At 45.0% G+C, this 27038-nt stretch overlaps 1 protein-coding gene across 1 annotated transcript in view; it reads right to left on the bottom strand.

The window, feature by feature from the left end:
- LOC135909478 (cytochrome P450 3A8-like) overlaps nucleotides 1–23140 on the bottom strand; it is a 46648-nt gene extending 23508 nt beyond the window's left edge. The window contains exons 1-10 of the mRNA XM_070536029.1: nucleotides 23064–23140; nucleotides 19178–19271; nucleotides 14415–14467; nucleotides 14189–14285; nucleotides 12200–12316; nucleotides 11235–11323; nucleotides 9646–9791; nucleotides 6145–6254; nucleotides 5355–5360; nucleotides 3658–3799 (exon numbers count right to left, since the gene is read on the bottom strand). Of these exons, the coding sequence (XP_070392130.1) occupies nucleotides 3658–3799; nucleotides 5355–5360; nucleotides 6145–6254; nucleotides 9646–9791; nucleotides 11235–11323; nucleotides 12200–12316; nucleotides 14189–14285; nucleotides 14415–14467; nucleotides 19178–19271; nucleotides 23064–23128 (919 nt within the window). The 5' untranslated portion in view covers nucleotides 23129–23140. The remainder of the gene's footprint in view (nucleotides 1–3657; nucleotides 3800–5354; nucleotides 5361–6144; nucleotides 6255–9645; nucleotides 9792–11234; nucleotides 11324–12199; nucleotides 12317–14188; nucleotides 14286–14414; nucleotides 14468–19177; nucleotides 19272–23063) is intronic.
- Nucleotides 23141–27038: the final 3898 nt, after the last annotated feature.

The following is a 27038-nucleotide window of genomic DNA, read 5'->3' as shown; positions in this document are numbered from 1 at the left end:
TATGAATTTAACGTTATGCGTTCGGCCTTTGTAACGCGCCAGCAACTTTCGAACCATTCATGGATACTATCCTCCGAGGACTTAAATGGGAAATTAGTTTGTGCTACCTTGATGATGTGGGGATTTTTGGCAGCACATTGAGTGAGCATAACAGCCGTCTCAATCTTCTTCTGGATTGTGTCGAACAAGCTGGCTTGATCCTAAATTCCAAGAAATCTCTTTTCGGAGAAACCGAGACGTTAGTACTTGGGCATCTGGTCGACAAAAACGGTGTGAGGCCGGATCCACGGAAGGTTGAGGCAGCCAGCTCCTTCAAACACCGAAATCAGTGCGGGGGTTGAGGAGTTTCTTGGGCCTGTGCTCGTATTTTCGTCGCTTCGTTCTAAGATTCGCCGACGTGGTGCACCCCCTAACATATCTTCGACAAAAAGCCATCCCTTTCAACTGGACATCGGCTTGCGAGGACGCATTCCGTCAGCTAAAATTTCTACTAACGTCAGGGCCCATATTGCGTCACTTCGATGCATCCGCACGTACGGAAGTGCACGCTGATGCCAGTGGCATCGGCGTCGGTGCCGTACTTGTGCAACGTAATCAAGGAGCTGAACACATTCTGGCTTATGCTAGTCGCTCTTTGACTAAGGCGGAACGCAATTACACTGTGACCGAGCAAGAATGCTTGGCAGCTGTTTTCGCTGTCCACAAATTTCGGCCCTATATCTACGGACGCCCGTTCACTATCATTACTGACCACCACGCGTTGTGCTGGTTGGTGAATCTCCGTGACCCGAGTGGACGACTGGCACGTTGGGCTCTTCGACTGCAGGAGTACGACTTCGTTATTTCCTACAAGTCCGGGTGTCGCCACGCAGATGCGGACTGTCTCTCCCGCCTTCCTCTGACGACGACGGAGTGTGACGAAGACAGTTTTGATGACTGTTTTGCTCCCATTTCTTCTATACATTCCCAGACTCGATGACTTTCAAAGCAGAACAGGAAAATGACATTAGTTTGGAACCTCTGTTTGTAGCCGCATCACGTCCTGGAGCCATCGGTCAATTTTCTGTCCGTGACGGCCTGCTTTACAAGACCAATTATTCGGCTAAAGGCGCACGCTTCCTTCTGGTGGCGCCGCAGAGTCTGCGAACGGACATACTGAGAGCCATGCACGACGATGTGACCTTTGGCCATCTAGGATTCATCAGAACTTTGAACCGAACACAGGAGCGTTTTTACTGGCCCAGAATGCGGCACGCAGTCAAGCACTACGTCGCCAGTTGCGAACAATGTCAACGCTACAAACGCCCTACGACCGCTCTGCCAGGTCTTCTCCAACCTCTGCCGCCGCCTCGATTGCCATTTGAACAAGTGGGTATCGATCTTGGCCCATTTCCCCGATCATCTAACGACAACCGATGGGTGATCGTATGTGTCTACCATCTGACCCGTTACGCGGAAACGGCGGCCGTACCATCTTCAACAGCTGCGTCCGTTGCAACGTTTTTGCTTCGATTCATTATTCTTCAACATGGTCACACCCCACCCCGTGTGATCATTAGCGATCGTGGTCGTCAGTTCGTTGCGGACGCCGTAGAAGAATTGCTTCGTCTCTGCAGTTCGCAGTTCCGTCATTTAACGCCTTATCACCCTCAGACAAATGGGCTTGTAGAACGTAGGAACCGAACTCTAACTAACAATCTGGCCATGTACGTATCTTCCGATCCCAAGGACTGGGATGACGTACTCCCCTTCATCACCTATGCTGATAATACTGCAAAGCATGAGACGACCGATTACAGTCCTTTTTATCTCCTTTACGCACGTTCACCGCTAAGCTACATTGACACTATACTACCGTTTTACTTTCACAGCTAGTACTCTGTTGCCAAGACGCTTTGTCTTGCCGAAGAAGCCCGGCGTATCGCTCGTCTTCGTACTGTGGCATCGCAACACCGATCGAAAGAGCGCTATGACAGCCGACACCAGTCTGTCTCGTACGCCAAAGGAGTCTTTGTGTGGTTGTGGACTCCGGAACGTAAACGTGGCTTATGCGAAAACTTTTTACCCCAGTACACGGGCCCATTCGTCATTGTAGATCGCTTGAGTGACTTGACGTACGTGGTGGCACGCTTGACGTCGGCTGGTCGTCGGTCTAGCCGGACCCAGTTAGTACATGTGCCCGTCTCAAGCGGTTTCACCCTACGCTTTTTGGGTGATTTGGACTTGCCTAGCGGGCTTCGTCTGGCAACCGGGGATTGCTACGGCATGAGCCGGGCGAGGAGAAGAGGAAGAAGACGTGAGCTGATGCAGCCTCAGGACGCCATCTTGACTTTACCATCAATCTCGTCCCTTGAATAAAGCCGGTTTAACATTAGCAGTAATAATATATAGAAGTGATGCGCAGAAGAACCTGGTGCATGGTATTTTGTCTGGTATCTTCTTGATGGCGCTGTTTGCTCGGCACAACAGTGAGAAGCGGCAAGTGCGTCATGAAATACGAGACCTGAAGAGAAGCGTTCAGCTTGACTGTTTCTACGATCAGCATTTCTTGCCCTCTTGATGTAAACCACATGGGCAGTCGCTCGACCTGTACTCCATCTGTGATGACAGGCTAGGTAACACCTAGCGAAACGTACAAGGAAAGTGCATCCCATCAAATTCGGTAACCAACGGTTTTCTAGTTTTCGTCAATCAACGCTAAGCCTCCAACGAACACCAATGGTGTTTTGCCGTGTCTGCTCTCGTACCCATGCAGGGGTCCATGCCTGAGATGCGTACTTAACAAAGCACAGGGCGAGGAACAATGCTGACTCAGTGACGATAGCTTCCGCGTAAGCTTGTTCCACTTCCTCTTTATAGTCTCACATGCGCTCGCGTTCTGCGCCACCATTCGCAACGTAACGAGGACATTCTTGTTACACTCCATGCTGCACTTTAGCGTCCTTTTTTTTTTCACGCGCTCAGAACACCGTTGGCTCCGTTTTGCTGTTGATGTGTTTTCACGTAAGGCAACTGACCTATACAGTCGGGTAACTAATTCAGTCGCCGACTTCTTTATTTTCTGTTTCCAAGAACGTCTGAAGGAATGAACATGAGCATCACCTTGTTAGATTCACGCATTTGATTGTATCACGCGGCGAGAAACGCAAAGCCATAATTGCAGCCACGACAGCCCTGATGCACGTTCGTGGTCCCCTAACTGTTGAATTCCTGCAAGATTTCTGGGTGTTGGCTTAATGAGTAGTGTGGTAGTCGTTATAGGGAAATGGTGCTATGTCTTCCCTATAAAACAACACCAGTCGGCACCCACAAAGTCGAGACCAGCGGCAAAATAGCTGCGCTATAGTAACTTATTGACGAGGACTCCATATACAACAATAACTTCAGCGATGTTTAGATGGAAATGGAGCCAGAATGCAATAAATTCACCAACATTCGGGGGTATTAACGGGCGACTTGTTACTCCAGAAAACGACGCCGTCTTCAGATAGCTCACGGTAGAGAAAAACTGAGAATGATTAGTGAGCAGTAACAGAGGCCTTGGTTCCACTACATTCGCCATAGAAATAGGATGCTGATCAATTTCAATGCATAAAGAATATCCACGTTTCATAAAATGCAAAAAAAAATATTTCCGCCAGGGTATTTCTTACTTACGTCTCGCACCAAACAAAACGTTGCACTTGGAGTCGGACCCCAAGTTGAATACTTCTGAATTATGTTCTTGTGTGCCTTCACCGGCATCACTCAAGGTTCCTTCTTGCGCGTCTATCATAAGCTGAAGAAAGTCTTCGTGGCGCTGAAAAATATTAGATAAGGGCGTGTGAATGTTCAATTCACAAACAGGGTAATTTCAAAGTGCGTACAATAACTCATGAGTGCACAAAAAGAAAGCGTGCCATTAGCGCATAGCCAAGGCTTATTCTTCGGAAGAGTTTGGGTCCATGACCAGTCGAGCGCAGGATTTTTTTTTTAGAATTTAGGTGCAACTAAAAAAAGTGACGAACGGAGAAAAACGCCTCAAATAATTAGTGTAGAGTGCTAAAATTCCAGGGACGTCAAGCAGAGTCGTTTAAGAAATTTTCTCGTGCTAGCCAACTTGGGCACGAAGAACTTCGGAAATGTTATCACTTTGAATAAAAATAAAGCGCATCGCTGACATTATAATTGGATTTCGCTTCATGGTAGTGCCAAAACAGTTTAGTTGCGTTCAGTAATGTATTTGAAGATTTAACATATCCTTTGCACGGGCACTAAAGATTCATAAGGAACCTGGTTTTTTATTGTGCCGGACCAAAATGACAACAACCGAGATATACAATTTTTATTACCACACATTCGAAGCAAATACTTAATGAATAATAGTTACCTGCCTTTATTGCACAGTGCATTTATTTATATGAAGGGTTAATTTCTTATGAGCGGATGTGGCAAATTTCACCCTCATTAATAAATAATTTGATAGTTCACTGATACACAACTTGTTTCCTCGATGCTTTTCTCGGCCTGGTTTACGGCTTGGCCTCTTCGTTTTTTCTTTCATCACATGAAATCTTTTCAAGCCTTTTCTGCTATTAAGGTGACTGCACCTATTTCCTCCAAACATTGTCTATTCGCATTTGTTAAAAAAATTGGATCTTTGAGGATGTGTTGGCTGTCGAAACACCATCCCTTCTACCTCATTTTCTTGCAATTTATGAAAGTGTGCTTACACTTGTTACCAGAATGCCCTTGCTGCACCTTCGCGTTACTTCAGGATGTTCAACGGATAGAGGTGCAAACTGGAATTCACTTTGTGTAGTTTAAGCGTTCTCTCCCACTTTTGCTTTTCAAGCATCTAAGCAGGCGTAGAAGTTCTTTTTCCGAGCATTTTGTTTCAAGTCATTGTTAGAGCACCTTACACAGTCACAGTAGTATCAAAGTATTATGAAGGCCATTGTGTGGCCTTTATGATAATGTATCATACGCTGCCTAGCAATTTTTATTGAAACAATTTAGTGACATGCATTGTCAACAGCATCAATTCCAACGAGGCGCATGCAACAAGATGCGTTCCAACAAAACAGCCTTTTATATGAGTTTGTCCACGAGAACACGTCTTTCTGTGGGTTTAAAAAACTTAAGAAACACCTATTAAGGTCACAAACGAAAAGAAAGGGGTTTAACCGAGGGGCTTTATTTTTATTAGTCATATCATCAGAAGCCAACAAGCCCTGACACCAAGGACAACATAGGGGAAATTACTTGTTCTTCATAAATGAAATAAAGAAACGATAAGTTAATGGCAATGAATGTGGATGAATAAACAACTTGCCGCAGGTGGGGGACGATCCCGCAACCTTCGCATTTCGCGCGCAATGCTCTACCGATTGAGCTATAGCGGCGCCCTTTCCACATCCACTTTCTTTGGTATTTATGTTTGGTAGTACAACCTTGGGAGTGTTAGCCAGCGCCACCACTCACAGACTTTCGCGGCGGATGCGAAACATCCTTTTCTGCCGCATGGGTCTCCAGAACCTGATCTTTTTGGGTGAAGGCAACTAGTCAATAAACCCCCACATGTCACCTGAAGGCATCAATGTTGCCGAATTCGGGACCCTCGTTACGTAGTAAACGAGAACAAAGCGGGCTAACCGAGGGGCCCAATTTTTATGAGTCATATCATAAGAAGGCGACAAACACTGACACCAAGTACAAGATAGGGGGAAATTACTTGTGCCTAATAAGTTAAATAAAGAGACGATAAATTAATGGAAAGTAAATTGGATGAAAAAACAACTTGCCGCAGGTGCGGAACGATCCCACAACCTTTGCATTTCGTATTCTGTGCTCTACCAATTGAACTACCACTGAGATGTTTCCCCATCCACTTTCTTGGGTGTTTTTGTTTCCTAGTAGAACCCTGGCAGTGGAAGCCGGGCAAGGTTGTGGGCTTGTTCCCCACCTGCTCCATGTTATCGCTTCTTTATTTCTTTTATAAAGCACAAGTATTTCCTCCTATGTTGTCTTTTGTGTAAGGGTTTTTTGGCTGTAAAGGTCACGTTTACTTACTGTGGTGTGGTGACAGTATGCACGCTTACCCACTTTACAAGAAGTATAACCATGCAGGAACAAGCATTTCTTAAACACGGCCCACATAAATACCTCATTTTCTCTTTTCTTGATAACGGCAAGTGTGAAGTTCTTCAGATACTCAAAGGCTCTGGGGTCAAACACCTTCATTCGAAGTGCACTCATCAGTCCAGGAAACAACACTAAAAAAACATATATTCTCTCTTGACGAATTTTCGAAAAATGCATTTTCACGAAAGCTGCAAGTCATGCACTAACATCATCGTCATCATAAATAAACGAGTATAACATAGAACTGCCGCCATTCAGTCAATTGTAAATCGCCGCACCGAGATGCATTCATGGAAACAACAGCTTGAAACAGCGCAACAGAGGACACAGCGAAAGAACAACACGAACACAGACATTACTCCCCGTTAAGACGAGCTTTTGTTGTCAGCTGTGGACACACGCAGGTATGCGCCAGCTGAAAATAAAGCGCAGCATCAAAGCTCCTTTGCTCCTAATATGCAACTGCAGCAGGTGGCATAACTTGAGCAAAAGTTCGCGAGGCCAGCTTTGTTTGGAGTGCCCATGCTGCACCTAATTTCGCGGAGTCTCCTACAGTTACCACATAAGGAGCCTTGGCAGAACCAACAAATTTTCGTGTATTTCCAGTGGTTGTTGACGCATCACAACACAGGACTAAACAGTTCAGATGTTTGCGAAATTTTCCATAATATGGCCAATACACTGAACGCAAGCTCGAATAAACGGTACAAAAGAAACAATAACGCTTTATTCAGGCATTCTACATAAAACTTCATCGACTACTAAAGCTCGTTTTGTGCGCATCTTCTACACCCGTGCATCCATAGTATCTGTTCTATTACTCAAGTTCATTTTTATCGCTCTATTTTTTTTTACCTATCCGCAAACACACAACGCACACTGCGAACACCAACGTGTGCGAATTATCAATTCCTTTGGCGCTGTGACTAGAGCTAACAAGGCTAACGGAAAAAAAGGTGGGACAGGACACAGCGCTAGACTTCAACTGACAAGCTTTATTAAAAAAAAAACATGCAAAAAACCACCGTAGCTATAAATGCACAGACGGACGCATAAACGAATGTACCACGTATAGAGAAAACCAAATGCGCAACGAAGCTGATAGGCGCCCGCAGCAAGCTATTACGAAGGATTGATCAGGCTTTTCTCAAGCTACAACACCTCTTTATCAGTGAGTGCCAGGGATGGAACATTTACACATTCATCAGCTGCTTTTGAAATGCAATACGCCTCAAATCTTTCCATATCTAACTGCCTGGTGAACCATCTCAGCACTTGCGTGTTTTGAAAACAGATGATGCATTTACGTGTTAATGTACAGCAGTTGTCAGTGAAGTGGCCAGCGCCTGCCATAGCGTTTAAAGTATTCAGGTGCTCCCTAAGCCGCTTATTCAGGCTTCTGACTGTTTGTCCAATGTAGCACTTTCCACAGGGAAGTGGAATTTCGTACACTACACCCACACTGCAGCCAACAAAGCGGGTGACATGGTACTTAGTGCGTGTACCTTGACTCCCAACATTTTTATACCAGCCTGCACATTCCTGCGAGCTTGAGTGGTGCTGAAAAAGCAACAACCACACTGCGCATGTTCGTCCCATTTTTTAGGTGGAGGGCACACACCGTGTACGTATGCCACGGTCACAGGGCACCCTCTGGGGCGTGTATTATTGCACCGAGCGGTTGCCGGGCCAGTTTTTATCTCTTTAATGGAGCTCTCAGGGACTGACACTAAGGTGTCAACGGGATACCCGGTCCTGCGTAAACGGTTCGCTTGTTGCTGAACGCGCAGGAAACCTGGTGCACATAAGCTTAAACCAGAGCAGCTTCCACGCACTTAATAGCTATGCTTCTTCCCACTAACTTAGAGTGGGCCGACGAGTAGTCAAGCAAGGGCTTCTTGCTCCTATGAGAGTAGATACAACAAATGTAACTATCATTTATTCTGACACAAATATCTAGGAATTGTAGGCGACCATCTACTGGCAACTCATGTGTGAACTTAATACCAACTCCACACTTTTGAGAACACCCACAACATTGTTAACAGCGTAGCCGCTCCCCTAAGGCTTCACACCTTTCAGAACAACAAGAAAGTCATCGACATACCTAAAAATCTTAGCTACAAAAGTACTGCCAAGTAAGGTTAAAATACGATTGTCAGAACAGATAATAACAAATACTATTAACAAATACTAATAACAAATCGCTTAAAAAAGGCGCTATGCGCTATCCGATGCAGATACCATCTTCTTGGACAAAAGTGTCCTCTTCAAAAACAAGGGCATAAGAGAGACAAAATCCTAGCATCTCGACAAAATTGTCAATAGAAAGGCCAGTGGTATTTTGAAAGTCAACGGGACCAGACTCTTCGATATGCTCCCTGACAGAAATTAAAAGTCAGCCTGGGGGAGGTAGTAAAAAAGCTCTTCCACATCAACAGCGAAGGCAACCAACCATTCCGCGGTATTTTCATGTGTCGAAAGGTAGTTAACCAGTTCGTTGGAGTTATGCTACATGAATGGGTCATTGACATGTAACCTATCAAGGTATTTCTGAAGAACTGTTCACATTTCTCATTGTCGAGACTCTATTTCAGTTACAATTGCTCTGGGGGGGGGGGGGGGGGGGACGTCTACTTTATGCGCCTTAAAGAAAAAGAACATTGGCCATAACGCACGTCCCAGCGTGCGCCCTGTGGCCTTGCCATACGTACACGGGTTGTCCCACCGCTTAAGAAAGGTGGTGAACAAGTGCTGTGAGGATGTTGTTTTTTCAGCGCCACTCAAGCTCGCAAGAATGCGCAGGCTGGTAATCAACGCTTGGAGTACATGCACTAAAGACCATGTCACCCGCTCTGTTGTCTGCCATGTGGGGGTGGTGCACGAAATTCCATTCCCCTGCGGAAAGTGCGATATTGGACAAACAGGCACGTGCCTACATGACCGGCTTAGGGAGCCTCAGAATGCTGTAAGCGGTCTGGCAGGCGCTGGCCACTTGGCTGACCACTGCCATAGATGTACACGTAAATGCTCCCGTGTTTTCATAACACGCAAATGCTCAGATGGTTCGCCAGGCAGTTCAATAGGGAAATATTTGAGGCGTATTGCATTCCAAAAGCTGTAAACGGATGTGTAGTGCTCCATCACTGGCACTCACTGATAAAGAGGTGTACCTTGCGAAGAACCTGAACAATGCTTTGTAATGGCTTGCAGTGGGCGCCTGTTGGCTTCGTTGTGAATTTAGTGTTCTCCTACGTGGCACATTCGTTTATGCATCCGTCTGCGCATTTATTTGAGCATACGGTGGTTTTTTGCATCTTTTCTCTGAACAATGCTTGTCAGTTGAAGTCTATAGCTCTCTGTCCTCTCCCATCTTTTTTTCCGTTAGTCTTGTTAACGCTAGTAACTATGTCACAGCAAATGCGTCAACACCAACTCGCCCAACATTCTGCAGAATATCAAGTCCCATCCAGTAACACCATTATTATGCCTGCAGGCAGAACTTGTCCACAGTAAACATACTTAGCACCAGTAGGCGTAGGTTCAGGCCTCCCGATATCACCGTTCTGACACATGTCACGAACTCGTTCGTTTTATCTGAGTGCGAATCCACTTCTGTGCCGAATGCGCAACGAGATATCACATCCATAGCGTAGTGTCCGTAAAACCTGTGAATCACGAAAAAATAGTTACCATACCAGAGAACTTCATTTTCTGCAGCAGGGGAAGGCGGTATTTTATTACCAAAACAGAGCAATAAAGTTTGCTTAATAACGTTATAGAACTATAACACGTTACACGCAGGTCCACATCCACCTACAAGATTAAGTTCTGACTACATCATTATACTCGAAGCCCGTAGGTTATTACCGCAGAAACTGTCTCTACCCCCAATTTTATTTTTGCATATTGTACAGTTACGCACCGCATGCTTCGTAGAATCTACAAGAAGCTAACATGAAAATAAAAAGGGAAATTATCGAATCTGATATAAGCCTGCAAAGAGAATCGTCTTGCCAGTTCGAAGCATTGCACTTTGGTCGGGGAAGAAATGTCACAGGCAGTCGCTAACGGTTGCTTCCGACCAATTATTTGCTTTCAGTTCCAATTCGCCCTTTCTGTGAAGCATGCACCTGTTGATGCAACTGAATGTCGTGATGCCCGCCCCTCCACGTCCTTCTTTGTTTATTGTATACCAACAGCGCCTACGGTCATTACAGTGGGAGCTTTAAGGACACAGGAAATTAGAGCAGGTAAACATGACATGGGGGTTTACATACATAACTACTAAGAGTGCACTCATTTATTAGGAGCATACGCAGAGCGCACACAGAGCGCAGCCGCTCAAGATGTGCAAATTGGTCAACTCTCAGCATTCCGAGGAGTTAGAATAGTGCTTGTTCCTCTGCAGCCCAAACCCACTCCATTCTTACTTCCTGTTCAATAGGAAAACAGCAGACTGATAAAGCGTGCTAGCATTCTTAAGCTTATTCTCCATAACTGTCACCCTCTGCTTCTAGTTCTTAGCGCCCGTTCCTGGTCTGAGTGTCGGCCTCCCTTGGGCGTAACCGCGCGAACGCACTTATGCCATGGCTCGAGCGTTCGTCATCGTCTTCTTCTGCATCTGGTTCCGATGCCACTCATCATGCCAGCGTTGCCATACTGTCCCCCTGTGAGTCGGTGTTATGGTGATTTCGGTCACAAATCCTTACCCTCAATATATCGCAAAATGAAAGCACATATACAGCTGTGCTAAAATTTCTCATTAAGAAGTACTAGTAATCATCGGGCACTTTTCTCAAAAAACGACATCTCCACCTATACCCGCCATTTCACCCATTCCCTCTCTATATAAACGCTCTCCGGGAGAGCAGTTGCAGCTTTAACGAAGACATTTTTCCTTGTTGAAACGTTTTCTACAGCCTGAGACATCCCTTGTTCTACGAGAACTGTTGCGCGGTGCAAGTTCACATGTTCCTGTGAACCTCCCTGAATAAAAACTAGGTTTTTAATACTATTGATAGAAAATATGTCGGTGGTATAGTTAAGCAACGTGGTGTCAAAAACGAATTGAATAAACTTCGATTGGGAGGTAGAAAACAAGTGCTTACTGCTTCATCTCCACATCCATTTGGGTATGTGAAGCGGTCGTCAGATGACTCGCTGTTTTCTTCGCACACTGTTGAATCAAGTCAGTCATCTGAAAATAATAGAATAACTTGCGTACCATGAACTAAAAAGCACTGTGTCAGCGCCCTACTTCGAGCTTGGGCAGAAGTCCTACTTGAAGTTTGAACACAAAGACTCAGAGCGGCGATCTTACAGAAGTACCCTGTTTTTATCCCTCTAAGTGGAGTCTCTCGTATGAGGAACAACTTGATTTGCATCAGTTAATTCATGTCGCATATACTTGAACCTGCGCGAAGCGACGAGGACAGGATCAAGAAGAAAACCACTACAGGACGATAGCTATCCGTAAACGCTCATCTTGTCGTTCTTCTTTTCATTTTCATGTCCTTTTCCTTCCACGCGGCTTCAAATTATATTCAAGGCTTCTGTTAGGCACAGCTGTTTGTTAAAACTGCCTCCAGTACCTCACGCTCACACTCTTCGCTCATACTCTTCACTTTAAAAAGTGGTCACTGCAGTAATAATGCTCTGGACTGATTTCTTATAACTGCAATGATGAATAATTGAACAAGATAGAATGTGTTTTGTCAGATAGTTTGATGACAAATACCATGCCTACATGGCAGCCCGGAAGCACGGGAAAGAAACGTCCATCCTTGACGGACGCATACTTTCACATGAATGTAGTGCAAGAAAAAAACTGTTATATGTGGCCACCAGTAGCAAAAAGAAGAAAAAGCCGCAGATTTTTTCACGCTATAAATTTTAATCAGCTAGAAAAAGTGCAGAATAGCTGCACACTTCACAAATGTCAAAAAGTAACCTTCAAAACAAATGGCTTCGAGCACAATAGACTAACCATAGATTCAACAAGTGCCACCTATTGCTCATTTACTGTCTACAGAACGGCAAAATGGCATCAGAAGGTAAGGCAAGAGGCACTAACCTTGCGCAGTTTTCCCGTTGTGAAGGCGGGACTGACACTTGGCCGAATTCTTCGCCATGTTTCCAACGGCGTGACGCCAACCGTGTTATCCAGCAAAGGCTCAAAAAACTGAAACGGCTGAAAGTGTTGCGCATGTCTCAGATAAGCGCTGATTTTGATGCATATTGAACTCACCTATTGTCAAAATAAATGACCGAGAGCAATCAGTTTGTTCAAATAACCTCTCTGCATGCGCACGTAAGCATGTCGGCATGATTCGTTCTATGATGCTAACTGCGGTAGTTTTAACGGCATTTCTTTGGTAGGGACGTTTCCGCTAGCATTGGAGTTCTCGACAGCAGTAGTTCAGCTGGCGATCAAACTAGCTGAAAGTATGGCCATTCGTAGCAATTGCTGTAAGGACTTAATTGCATAAACGTCGGTATGTGACTGTTAAATTGTGCTTTCATTATTGGGGATCAATGGGTAACTTGGCCTTGTGCGGGGCATTTATGAAACTAACAGCATCTATAAACCTAATGTTTGCTGCCGGTCGGTAAACATTGCAAGGCTGGAGCTCTCGTGGCCAGCTGTCACTAACGTTCTCTAGCGTTCACGAAGAAGAGGCCCAGTAGCGAGGTCTTCTGGGGACCCCAAAAGAATCAACACTTTGTACTAAAATCTGGGATGACGTTAAGGGTCACGCCAGCCCGATCATCATGTCAGATTTATGGCATCACTGCATCGATTTGAGGTTAGTCAAGATCATCGGCGACGTTATCTCGAGCTGCACGTTACCAACATAGTTACTAGGGCAGGTCCCATTGTCGCAACATTCGCTCCTTCGGCATTCGACCACTCTTACTGGCTTCGAGCCTCCATCTTCCTGCGAATTTCTTTAATGTTTTGGTTCTATTTATGCTGCATATCACCTGATGTCTGCGCTCTCTCTTAAAGGACTACAAAAATAATATCAAGTGGAGCTGCATTTCAAGATCGCATTTCTAAAATAAAGGTTAGTCTTAAGCTGAGCGGATGCTTCATCCGACAGCAAAACCAAAAGAGAGATTCAAGAGCGGTGATGAGGCAACTTTGAAGTTCCAGCACCTCTTTCCCCTGATGTTGTGGCCTTGATAATGTATGCTCAAGCTTAAGTGGTTGCTTTTTTTTTCAACGAAATCTGACCGCATGGTATTTTGCGCAAGCAAAACACCTAATTTGAACACATCTATAAGTAGTTCTTAACAAAATCTGTCTCAAACGCGAAACGTTTCGAAAATGTGACCACCGACGTGCATCAATGCTGTAGAGACTCGAAATGCACTACACTAAAATTCAAATTATATATTATTCTACAACAACGGACATGTTCGGGCTTATGAAATAAAAGGAAACATGCTTTCCATAGGCAATTTTTCATGATAAACTCATTCAACTCTGCGATACTTCCCAGTTCACGTTCCCTTTCCTAAGTCCCGGCCTGTGCCCGACTTATTCATCACGCATCATAGCCCCCCCCCCCCCTCTGATATTTGCTCTTCTCACTGCTCTGCCTTTTTTTATTCGCTATTTTGTTGCTAATTGTACAAGAGTGACTATTCTATAGCCGTTAGCACTCACGTACCAAGGCCGTAGGTAAATTAAAACACTCTAACGCCATGTTAAACAGCTATTTAGTCGTCTTTTCAGAGCGTGGTAATGCAGCGATAACGGCAGCGAATGATGAAAGATAACAGGACTTGTGCACGTCGTTGGAAGGCTATTATGTTCTGCAGCCTGCAGTGTATCACCGTGGCATAATCTTATGTAAAACCGCGTGATGGCTTTGCTGGCATTTCACAATTAACTATCTGAAGTTGCATATCTTTTTCCCGACTGTTTGATTGCATATGCGATTTGAGGCCGAGATTGAGGAACAGAACATTAACTGTATGAACTTTCCTGCGTACCGCTTGATATGATAGGCACTCCCTCAACAGTACGTTCTCGTTGAATAAATTTCAGCCTCACCATCCTGTCTGGTAAATTCGGAAAATCTTTCACAAGCACCAACTTGATCAAATCCGGTTCTGCCACCATGAGAATTGGTTCGCCACCTTCAAAAAATCTGCACAGAGTGCAAATGTATAAAAGCTTTAAAACAGTAAGAGAAAAGCACTTCTTCGTTCCTTTTATGTATTAAGTTTTCCCACACGAAACTTCCAGCAATAATCTAGCCTCGCATGCACACACGCACCCAAAGAGTCTGCCCATCTTCTTATACCGCTCCTGGTCCACAATGTGGGAAGGCTGAAATAAACACCGCAAAAGTGAAACTGGTTTTCAATATGTGCACACTGTTCAACATAGGGAAGTACATGGAGGTTGCAACAAGAGATGTGAAGTCCACAACAAAGTCACAAGCTGGCACGGCACACGCATCACAGTCACAGCGTACGCAGGAGGAGTGGCTCCATGGGAGCTCCATTTTTGCAGTATGCACTAGAGGGTCTTCGCGGTGAAGTATCTTTACGTCGTTTTCACGAGAACGATGTGAACTGCCCGCCCGGCGTCGACGGCCAGCTACGGTTTGTGCTGCTCTCTGAACAGCGGTCTGCTGAGCCCAACGTTGCCTGGTTGCAGCCGCGCGCGTAGTTTTGCGGTTCGATTTTTCAGCAGTGGTTCGTACAGCGGATACACATGCTGCCGCGCTAGCGCGTAAGGTGTTGTGTGAGGAGAAAGGGCATTGCAGTGAAGCCGCATCACCCTCGCTCTCGCTCTCGGAAACCTGTGTCCACCCGTTCTTAGTCCGTACAAGCTCTCGCCTGCGTCCTAACTGCGCCTCGGTATGGCCGAACCAAAAGTTCGTTGGTGCTTAAGCTTCGCCTTTATGAATGGAACGCGATAGAGTTCAAAGAATTGCCGCCACCGTCTGGAAGACGTTGAAGTAACGAGCGTTAGGTGTTTCGCTTGTTAGAATTCATGTGGGTGAGAATAAAGAGAGGTACACCAGTGGAAATGTTCTGTCCTTCTTCAAACACACTCTGGTAGTGAACGCATCGGCAAAAGGAGCGCATCTGAGCGTAGCTCCCGAGAAAGGCGGCTCTTTATATACGCCTGCACGCACGCCGCCTAGCGGAGCGATCCACGCCTAGCGCCATCTATCGGAGAAATTGCGCTCACGTGATCAGTTCAACATACCCGTGTTTTTACGATAGATCTCGTCAAGACTAATCATTCGATATTGGTCCCAATTGTAGACGTCTACCCCTTGTCGAGTTATAAACCCCTCTAGATACATCCGAAATAGGAATTTGCCTCGTTTGGGGGTCAAGGTGGGCCTATAATTCCGTCTTTAGTGCGATCTGTGTACGTTTCAATTAATAATTCAATCTATACAACGTTTATGTGTTATTTAATCATGGCTTTAGTTATGTAGCAACATCCATAGGGTTTTATTTACATACCAAATTCAGTACACAGCTGTACCCGGATGGTTACTACTTGTTGTCTGAGTATATACAGCAGAATGAAAGTACACAGGGTGTTTCAGCGAACGCTTTCAAAAATCTTTAAACGTTGCCTGTGGCAGACATCACAATTTTAATTCCTGAGCTGGTCTGTTCGAAGCGGCGGACAATACTTGCACAGGAAATTGAGATCCAAAATTGACTAATTATTAAAGATTGACTAATTAAGTTTTTAGCTGATTACATAATGGCCCATGTTGCAATTTACAAATTCTACTCATGGAGTTTGCAAGCCGGATACACTTGGAACTAATTTTCAAGACGACACCCGTTTCGAGATATAAATTCCCAAACTTTGGGGAGAAATGCATTGGCGTTCCAGTTAATTTGTTAACAAAACCTCGTTTCAGGCGCTAAAGCACACAAGTACGGCTATTCCTCTTTGCGGAAGAAAAGTTACAACAGAAACCATCTGACGAGTAATGTAGACATTTATGCAATCACCGTTGAAGGAATGTAGTGATAGACCGTATTGCCACTGCGAAAACGTCTGATGTTTCGGTGTGTATTCAACTGGGCTCCTCTCTCGCACTGTCAGTATAGTGATGATGTTTATTGACATACCCTTTTAAACGGCGCAGTTCAAAAATAGTCACCCAGCCTGCTTTATTTAGTAATGTTTTACAACATTTGGGGCTATATAGCCTTCTGCCTATATGACATCAATCCTAAATTTCGTGTTTAAAACGTCTATCACTGTAGTGTACCCTTCCCCACACTTGCGAAGGCTCCAATTTAACCTATCTCTTCTCTGTTTTTTTTTCCCACCAATACTCGAATCGTGCCTTACTTAACTGGACTCCTCGCTGGTTAACTCTTCATTCTACTTTGAGTCCCAGCGCTTCTGAAAGGTGGACATCCCTAGGTGTTTAACTGAGTGAATATCTTGGCATTCCATTTCGATGCGCCGACTCGATTCCGACTGATTTTTTTTTATTTTGCACCACACACATGCCTCAACCTGTGGTGCATGTACGCACCGGTAGGTCTTTGTCCTCAGGCAGCTAGCTCGTGCCTCAAACAACAAGGCACTCCACTTTGCGTTATAGAAATTTTCCCTCCTGATTTCTTTCTTCGCGTTTTTGTAAATCTCCATGATCTTTTTTTAATTATTCTGTCCACTCAATTTATCATCTCCGTTTCTCTCTCATTGTTTCTGACTACTGGTTGTTTATATACCCTTTCAGTTACCATGTACTTGGTTGCCAACTTTTCTGCCCTCTTCCTTCATTGCGTGTTTACACTTTTAAGGTACAACTGCTTGCGCACTTTAACCAACCATTTCATTTCACACATGTTCCTTTGTACTTCTTCAAAACTAATCTCGCTCTGCGCTTCTCCGACTGCAAAAGAAGTAGCCCGTATCTCCTTGCCCTGCCCTAATTTGTGGTTTCACCATGGACTCCTTAAGCCAGGCAGCCCAAAGTCGTCTGGTTGATCTCAAACGGCGACAGGATTTATGATTTATAGCACACAATTGCATTTGCGAACGTTAGGCCCTATCATAGTTTTCTAAATTCCTTTAACAATCTGGTATTGATTGTAGCCACAATGCGCTCTATCTTTCATTGTTGCTGTATTCCGCTTCCCTTCTTATTTAGGTTAACTTGGTGGACGCTTTAGTAGGTATTTATGTATACACCCAGATATCCATGTTACTTGACTTGACATTCCTCCGAACACGCCTCCCCATCTATCGGCGCACGCCGCGAACCATGTGCGTGGTGCGTTGTCTACACGTTGTCTACACGCTGTGTACAGACAAGGTTGTCTAAATGTGTATTCAGGCAAGATTGTCTGAATATATATGACGTGACTTCAATGCTTCCTTGCACTGAGAAATTTTAAAGGATTTTGTGTGTCCGAATTGAAGAATGGCGCATACCCGGCAACCAAAGTTGACATCAAATCGGCTGATTGAAGTGTGGCGCATACTCAGTGAGGCATACCCAGTCACCATAGTTGGCATCGAAGAAATTTGTTAAATGTGGCTCGTACCTAGCGGCACGTACTCAATGATCAAAGTTCATCCAATGGATCCTTTCGAACGCGGATCCCTCAGCACAGCAGTCCCTATACTCTATATCCATTAAACCAATGGACACCCAGTCACCTAAGTCGAAACAAACTAACCGAAACAAACATCATTATTGGAAAGCGCGTGAAATACTCGGAGAACACTAAGCGCATTAAAACTGTCCGACTGAACAACGGCCGAGTGAGTGACAGAAGATAATAGTTTTCATGCCAGTAGCATTTTGAGGGCACTTAACTCACTTTGGGGGGGGGGGGGGGGGGGACTGTTTGAATATATGTCTATGTCTCTAACCGTTTTCCCTACGTATTTGATATGTGGCAGTAGGTATGCGCTGTTATTTAATTAAACCCTTTTATGGCAGCTTAGGACACAATGTATGTGCCACTCTCAGTCTCTTTGAGGCCAACTTGGTTAGCTGAGAAATGTGCCGCTGCGTATGTGGTGCGCTTCAATGACAATCAGTCAACCCGTTGCCCGCTAACTTAGTTCACTGAGCATGCACGAGTGCTTATGTGTCGCTATTCAATAAACCACGTTCGTTCCAATTTGTGTCCGTGTGTATGTGCAACTGGGCGTATGCCACTCTTCAATTAACCTCTTTTCGACAACTTCGGTCACTGAGTATGCAGAACTGGGCCTATGCCAGAAGGTATGTACCGCAAGGTATATGCCCCTCTTCAATGAACTTCTTTTGCACCGACTTGGGTCACTAGTTCAGGTTAATTAGTTATGTGCAGTTTTTCAACGATCCTCTCTGACGCAAACTTGGGTCGCTGGATATGATCCACTGGGTATGGGTGCTTTTAGATAACCAAAAAATTATTCAAATTTCCTTTCTGCTGGGCGGACTTAATTATGCATTATATACATAGATAATTTTGTTTGAGTACATATTCATTCATGCCGGCCACCCATGCTCGTTGAGCAACGACCGACTCAATAGTGCTTTCCGTGTGCGCTTCTCGGCACATTTTGTCTTTTTAGGGGTGAAAATTTTCTGAAGACGAAACCGCAGTAATGTTTATGACAAATGCATCGAGAATTGAGAGCCAGTTGCACTACTTCGCATTGTCTGTCCATGATCGCCCATTATCGCACAGCAACGTTATCATTCTACGGCAAAGGGTCTTGGGCAGTCAAAGTTAACGTAGCATGCTGCCTCCGTAACCAACTCAATTATTCACTGCCGTAAAAATAAAACAACAGCCATCAGCTTGCTCTGTTTGCATTTCCTTGTCACTGACGGTGTCTAACGAAACGTATTGACAGGAGACCGCTCAGGTCACAAGGTCATCGCAAATGACCCCAAAAATTTATACCATTTTCTGTCTACGCTAGCGCTCGCCCCTGTCTTCTTAATGTGTACCGAATGGGTCGTAAAACGTAAACTTCACTGCAACGTATTCCCACATGCAAGTATTTATGCACGGTTTAGTTTTGCCATCTACTTACCTTGAAAAGCAAACGTTTGACCGCTGCAAACACAGACAGAGGTTCATGCTTAACATTCTGTTCCTTCCAATAGTTTCTTTTTCGTGCCGAATATCTGCAAATACAACCAGTAAATATCAAATGAACAACCCTGATGACTCGGGCAATTAGCATAAAAAAAGCGCATTTATTCCTTTCAAGTTATGCGGTCTACACAGGTTGTCTCAGTTCTCATTCATCGGGTTTTCAAAAAAGATTCAGAGCCTTTCCACTATGTGAAAATGGAAGACCAGTGAAGCTGCTTAACGCACAACAAAAAGGTGACCTAGAATACTGAACAAAGTTGCGAACACATCTATTGTCCTAATCTGTGGTCATCTTGGCGATAAAGGTGCCTACACACATTCACGTATCACCTCTGCTATAAAATGTGTCCGTCGCGTAAGACAATGAATGGCTCATACGTACCCCCTTTGAGCAATAGCTGAACCCTGCGTTAACGCGGCCTCCCCATTACGACAACAGAAGTGCAGTGAAATTCTACGCTGGAATGATGAGCGGCAACGGAATCAGCATGGAAGACGACGACGCTCGAGCCCTTGCTGATGGTGATAGGTTTTTGCACAACGGAGCCAATCCTTTTTTGAGAAGTGTTATGCAAGTGAGATTGGCGAACGCATTGCCAGATGTCATTGTGTCATCATGCGCCCATATGCAACGCAATGTCCGCGGATACATGCATGAAATTGTTGCGGCTGTCCAGTTTCTAAAAGTAAGATTTTCAATGGAATATCTCAGCGAGGTCAAGAGAAAACGCCTCTACAAAGACCTAATTGATGTGATGATGCCTGTTCCCTTGTATCGAAGGATGTACAATCCTGGGCCAGGCAGCAATATGTTAAAAAGGGTTAAAAGTATGACTATCCGATCGTCAGTAAAAAATTTCTTTTTCATGCTCCATATATATATATATATATATATATATATATATATATATATATATATATATATATATATATATATATATATATAGTGGCACACTTTCTACAATACCGTGGCTAAAGGAAAAAGGATTCTTGGTACCATGGTCGGTAGACTGTGTAATATGCAAAAGGCCTGAAACAATCGCGCACATGTTTCTCGATTGTTGCGATGCCGTATTCTTACGGGACATCTTGCAAAGAACCCTGAAAAAGAAAATGCCGCTTACACCCTACGGCATTCGATTTCTTCCCGTCGAAAGTGAAGGTGTGCCGTACGATATGCTAATGATTCTAGTAATGCACAGTGTTTGGAAAACCAGAATGTCAGTGCGTAATGCGGACGTCAACGCGAGGTCAGCCCGGGACAACTTCAACGAAAGCATCGCATATTTACGAGATGTGTACAAACAGAAGGAAGAAAAGCCAGATTGGTGTGTTTATCTGGACGAACTCCTGACCGTAAAGCGTTTTTTACCCATTTACGCTAGCCAGACACAAGCTAGCATTTTTAATGTGATGTTATGATGTTGTTTTTCATTGTATTGTGCCAATTTGGCAATAAAGAAAAAAAAAGATGGTGAAACCGCGAGCAGTGGCACTAGCGCGTTGCGCGGTTGGAGCCGAGGCTTTCTTAACAGTCGTTCTTAAAAAATTTGAACAAAATGTTTTTCGAAAACAACTTACCCTTGTGCCTCAACCCTCTTGGGGTCCCAGGTGTGACAAGGGTAGTTCGAGGGTGCATTACAGGTCCCCGAGCCGACAGAAATATGTGCCATTGAGGTTGGGCCCTTTCTACACTATCGCCAAGATCTACATAATCATTTGCTTTTGTCAACATCTCAGACACAATTTTTTCCAGATCCTATACAAAGCCAGCTTTGCTGTAAAAGGACGAGCCATCCTACTCTAAAACAACCAAATTTATATTGTGCACAGTAGAGTAGAGTAGCAGCTGTTCTTAAGTAGGGGGCCCGTGCGGCTATGAAGGTTCTATGGATAGTTCCGTTCCGGGTGCCGGTAGAATGAAAGGTTCCAAGCGAGGTTTAAAGGAATGAGAAAAAGGTTTGTATTCAAAAGTACAATGTTGAATTTTAGAAACACGGCTCCAACTCTCGGAGCACGCTACATGCTAGAGTCCTTTCATGTCCGAGCCTTCCTCTCGCAACAGTTCATATCCACATTTAATGGCGTTTATTTCCCTCTTTAACTCATCAAGTTAATTCACTGGCCAATCACGTCCCCCAACGTCCCACCATTTGGCAGTACTCCCACTTTTTTTTCCAAACCCCTTACTTGCCTCCAACGTCCCACTTGTTTCCAACTTCCCACCGTTTTGTCGACCCTCTTGTCTCCAACATTGCAGAATACGAGGCAAACACACGGCAAATGGTGAACCCTCCGTTTACGTCCTTTCCCCGTGAGTCCTTGACAATGACCGTGTCATCAATTATTGACCTTTTCATGATGGTCAATCTGTCAGAATCCGGAGACTCTCCTACGCTCTATTCGGAGGGCAGTGTTGTCTTGAATTCAGCTGTCATTTCAGGGCGTTCGAAAAGCCGAAGATCTGGAACATGACTGCTTGCCGTAAGACTCAGGTGACTCTGATTAAGTTGCCTTGAGTGAACGACGAGGCATGAAACAGCACCGGTGACAGCTGCATATCTGCCGGTAAAGCATCCTTCGCTCCGAGGGATCGCAAGGCACAACAGCGCCAATAACGTTTTTTGATGCCATTCGATCTTTTAGCATTTTCTAACCAATCGCTTTGAATTCGTTGCAGTAAACGAACACAGTTCTCCATTAGCACACGTCAAATCAGTAGGTCCACAAAGATTGGTGCTGGGGCCGAATTCGTTCCTAATATATATTAATGAAATAGGTAATTTCATGACTTCTTCGGTAAGGGTATTTGTGGATGATTGCGGGATATACCGACACGTAACTAACACTCAGGATTCTTATCACTTGCAGTGCAATTTGCACAGGTTAAGTAAATGGTACCAGGACTTGCGATTTGGAAGCAACCGTAAACAAGAGCTGAAAAGCTAAACCCATTAACGTATAACATGGAATAACAAACATGTAATAACAAGCAAGTAGAATTTATATCCAACAATAAAGTATTTCTAGCTATAGTCGGTGCTGCTATACACCTGACCCCTCAACAGCGGCTAACCGGTCGTGGTAGCTGTGATAGACTGTACACTTACCGCGCAGTTTGGGTGCTTGAAACTTAAACATGAATTTCGTATAGGAAGGATTAACGTTTGCGTGATCAAAAGTCAGGAATGGTGAGTTGGTATGGAAGCATGGCTAAATTCACAGCGCGCACTACTGGGACACAAGCTAAGGAACAAGAAAATACACGACATGGTGCCATGTCCTGTGATTTCTTGTTCCTTAGCTTGTGTCTCAGTAGTTCGTGCTCTGAATTTAGCTAACGTTTGCGCGTATTTCAAGAACCTGGTTCTTGATTCGTTTATGCCATGGTTTGTAATGGCGCGGCCTATTGCAACGAAAACGTAACAATGAGCAAGAATGCGACTTACTACTGCAATAGTACACATCGAATATCAAGCCAGTTAAATTTGTATCCAACAATTAGTATTTATATTTAGAGTCGCTGCTGCGATACACCTGGCACCTCAACAGCGGCTAACCGGACGTGATAGTTACGATAGACTATACACTTACCGCGCAGTTTGAGTACATGAAACATAAACATGAATTTCGTATAGATAGTATTAACGTTTGCTTGTATTTCATGAAACTGGTTCTTTAACCGTTTATGTCACGCTGCATAAGCTGCTTTTAGCTGCGTTACTGCAGCTAAACGTAACAATGAGAAAGCATGCGACTCACTACTGCATGCCTTGTCATTAGCATGCAAACGAAGTGCGGAGAGTACTTAGTTTACTCACAGGTATAGAAGAACGCACAATGTGACGGCGAACAACAGCCACCCGGGCACACCCAGTAGAGACATGTCCTTACAACTCAGCACAAACGCTATTGAAGCACCGTCAGAGCGTACCCGTCAAATGACTCAAAAGTACGAAAGTCTGCGTGAAACACAAAACGTATAGGTGATGTTGGAACTCTCGGGAACGCTGATAAAGCCAACTGATGAGTTCTGGGCGGCTGGGCACCACGAAACCAAAAGCGTTCGCTTCCCACTGCTTAGCACATAGTGACCCCAGTGAGCGGGCTGGGCCGACTGTGGCAATAACCCCGTTGGCCTGCCATTGCATTCCGAAGCCAATGTGACTGCCACGCCAGGATGCGTCCTTGGGCGCCTTTTGTGCCAATTGGGCCTGGCGGTCACGCGAAGAACGATAAAAAAGGAACAAACTAGGAGAGAGCAATGCGTCACGCAGACAGCCTGTGTAATCCTACTCTCTGTGAATCCATGCCCCACGGGCTTTCTCTCTCGGAATGTCGGCATAACACGCGTCCCTACTTGGCGGTCTCCTTAAGACAAACGGAACCTTTTCTGCGCAACCTCTAAAATTAGGTGCGGCCCGCACTTGCTCGTAGCACGCTGAAAAATTGCGATAACGACGTCATAGAGTGTGCAGTCTCAAGAAAACTTCTATTCCGAAAATTAGAGAACCACATTTATTATTTTTGAATATGTGTTCCCAGTAGTGTTGTTGATTTGTTGCAGATTTGTTGAAGGATGGTGGACAGAGTGTTTAAGAGAAACTCGCCACCCTTTATACGCAATGCCTCATGACCTCGAGCGTACCGGAATCTTGGAAGAACGCTAACATAATCCTAATCCATAAGAAAGGGGAAGCCAAAGACTTGAAAAATTATAGACCGAGCAGCTTACTGTCCGTTGCCTACAAACTATTTACTAAGGTACTCGCAAATAGAATCAGGAGCACCTTAGACTTCTGTCAAGCAAAGGACCACGCATGATTCCGTAAAGGCTACTCAACAATAGATCATACTTACACTATCACTCAGGTGATAGAGAAATGTGCGGAATATAACAAACCCTTGTATAAAGCTTTCATTGATTACGAGAAAGTGTTTGATTCTGTCGAAACCTCAGCAGTCATGAAGGTATTACGGAATCAGGGTGTAGACGAGCCGCATGTAAAAATACTGAGAGATATCTATAGCGGCTCCACAGCCAACGTAGTGCTCCATAAAGCAAGCAACAAAATCCCAATAAAGAAAGGCGTCAGGCAGGGAGATACGATCTCTCCAATGCTATTCACAGTGTGCTTACAGGAGGTATTGAGAGACCTGGATTGGGAAGAATTGGGGATAAAAGTTAATGGAGAATACCTTAGTAACTTGCGATTCGCTGATGATATTGTCTTGCTTAGTAACTCAGGGGACCAATTGCAATGCATGCTCACTGACCTAGAGAGGCAAAGCAGAAGAGTGGGTTTAAAAATTAATCTGCAGAAAACTAAAGCAATGTTTAACAGTCTCGGAAGAGAACTGCAATTTACAATAGGCAGTGAGGCACTGGAAGTCGTAAGGGAATACATCTACTTAGGGCAGGTAGTGACGGCGGATCCGGATTATGAGACGGAAATAAACAGAACAATAAGAATGGGCTGGGTTGTGTTTGGCAGGCATTCTGAAATCATGAACAGCATGTTGCCACTGTTCCTCAAGAGAAAAATGTATAACAGCTGTGTCTTACCAGTACTCACGTATGGGGCAGAAACTTGGAGGCTGACGAAAAGAGTTCTGCTTAAATTCAGCACGACGTAACGAGCTATGGAAAGAAGAATGATAGGTGTAACGTTAAGGGATAAGAAAAGAGCACATAGGGTCAGGGAACAAACGCGAGTTAATGACATCTTAGTTGAAATCAAGAAAAAGAAATGGGCATGGGCAGGACATGTAATGAGGAGGGAAGATAACCGATGGTCATTAAGGGTTACGGACTGGATTCCAAGGGAAGGGAAGCGTAGCAGAGGGCGGCAGAAAGTTAGGTGGGTGGATGAGATTAAGAAGTTTGGAGGGAAGGCATGGCCACAATTAGTACATGACCGGGGTTGTTGGAGAAGTATGGGAGAGGCCTTTGCCCTGCAGTGGGCGTAACCAGGCTGATGATGATGACGATGAAACGTGTTCAACACTGCTTTGAAATTTAGACTAACTTGCAGAGTTGCAGCTCTATATGCGCATTGGATTATATTGACACGGGTAGTTGTTTATCTTTCTACGGAGAGCGCTTTTCATCGCCTAACAAATGTTAATAGTAATCGCTCAGCTTAAGACACGGCCGAATGTGTCGGAACTTTCTAGAATGTTGCAGATAGTTCTATCCATTGTCTGTTGTCACCGAATCTTGTGTAATTTGGTTGTGTGCGATACGCCAAATGTGTAGCTCATTCTGGAAGGCACGCGTGCACCCTGGATTACGGTGGAACCGTCGACAGGGCATGTAAAAAGCCGACGCACCTGACCTGCTAATCAGGTTTAGACGATCGCCAACTGTGCTCGCTGCTATCGTTGCATCTTGAGTATCACTTGCATTCTTGGGCGCAAGTTGGCCCAATAAAAGTTTTGATACTGTGTATCAAGAATGAAACACAGTATCAGTGCTGATACACAGTATGAGCACTTCTTTTTATTATTTCCAAAGCCGCAACTTACCAGTTCACTTCATTGCAAACCCCATTATTGGACCACCTTGCACACATCGAACACGAACTCGTTGACACATAAAAATGATTTCTGTTTTTTACATGTACATCTGCACGCGAGGTTACGGTAACCACCACTGTTAGGAGGCTTGCGTACATTTGGGGGAAGGAAAAATAGATCTGTAATAAGGCGAAACTGCCTCATCATTCTGTTTTAGAGGGCAACACGCAGCAAGCCTCCCATAACGGCTCCTTTTTCAGCTGCCGAAAGGCAGCGACACAAGATTAATGCTTACCACCTTAGCAATTAGCTTCCCCGTATATGCAGGCAAATTTCCGATAGCAAAGGCACATGGAATCTCCAAGTGTATCCTTGCTGTCGCCGTGAGAGAGAGAGAAAGACAGAAACGAAAAGGTAAAGGTAAGGAGGTTAATCAAGTTCGCGCCCAGTTAGCTACCTAACACTTGGGGATGGGGAAGGGGGAAGACTAGATACAAAGGACAGAGAAGAAAAATGGCTGTGGCTTAGCTAAGGTTAAGCCCAGGATGCGAAGCATACTAGCCTTTATTTTAGTTGTTGAACCACTGTTTAGCCTGGTGAACTGCTGTTGCTTGGCTATATTTGGTTCGGCTAGACGAAGAAACAACTCATGCAGGTGAGCGCACGAGCTGAGACCCGGCTATGCAGCTACGCGGCCGCAAGCGAGCGCACGAGTTGAGCCTCCGCTTTTGCAGCTGTTATGACGTCATATGGTAGCTGCGCGGCCGCGCGCGGCGCAGCAAGGAAGAGCGTGGTTGTGCGGCTAGTATGCTTCGCATAAAAAGAGTCAGTCAGTCGTATAATGTCCAAGGGCGATGACACCCTCGCCGCGCATCGCATGCTGTATGAGCCAGCGAAAGCACGCAACTGAAGCCGACGATCGCGGTTCAATCTGACGCGCGCTACGAGGAAGGCCGAGAGAGAACGCGTCGTCTTCCGTCACGCGAAAGGCCATTTGAACGTGGGTGGGAGGGAGGAGAGCCGCAATGTGTTCCGGCAGCAACTGCATAGTTCGCGACCGAGTACGAGAGGAAGTGAAGATCCCGGCTCAATCTCGCGCGCGAAACGGGAAAATGGGGAGGTAACGTGGGGGCGGAGGAGTGGGCGGCTTTTGAAAGTGATCTGCAGAGGGCTCATACCTATGTGCGCACTGTTTTCTTGCCGCTGTTTGCGTTGAAGCGATAGAAAACACGAAGGTGATTTCATTCGCTGCTACTGCCGCGCTCGCTAACACCAGC

Source organism: Dermacentor albipictus, chromosome 3 (assembly GCF_038994185.2).
Source record: "Dermacentor albipictus isolate Rhodes 1998 colony chromosome 3, USDA_Dalb.pri_finalv2, whole genome shotgun sequence".
Taxonomy (NCBI): domain Eukaryota; kingdom Metazoa; phylum Arthropoda; class Arachnida; order Ixodida; family Ixodidae; genus Dermacentor; species Dermacentor albipictus.
Note: the sequence above shows the minus strand (reverse complement) of the source record. Positions and strands in the feature narration are given on the sequence as shown.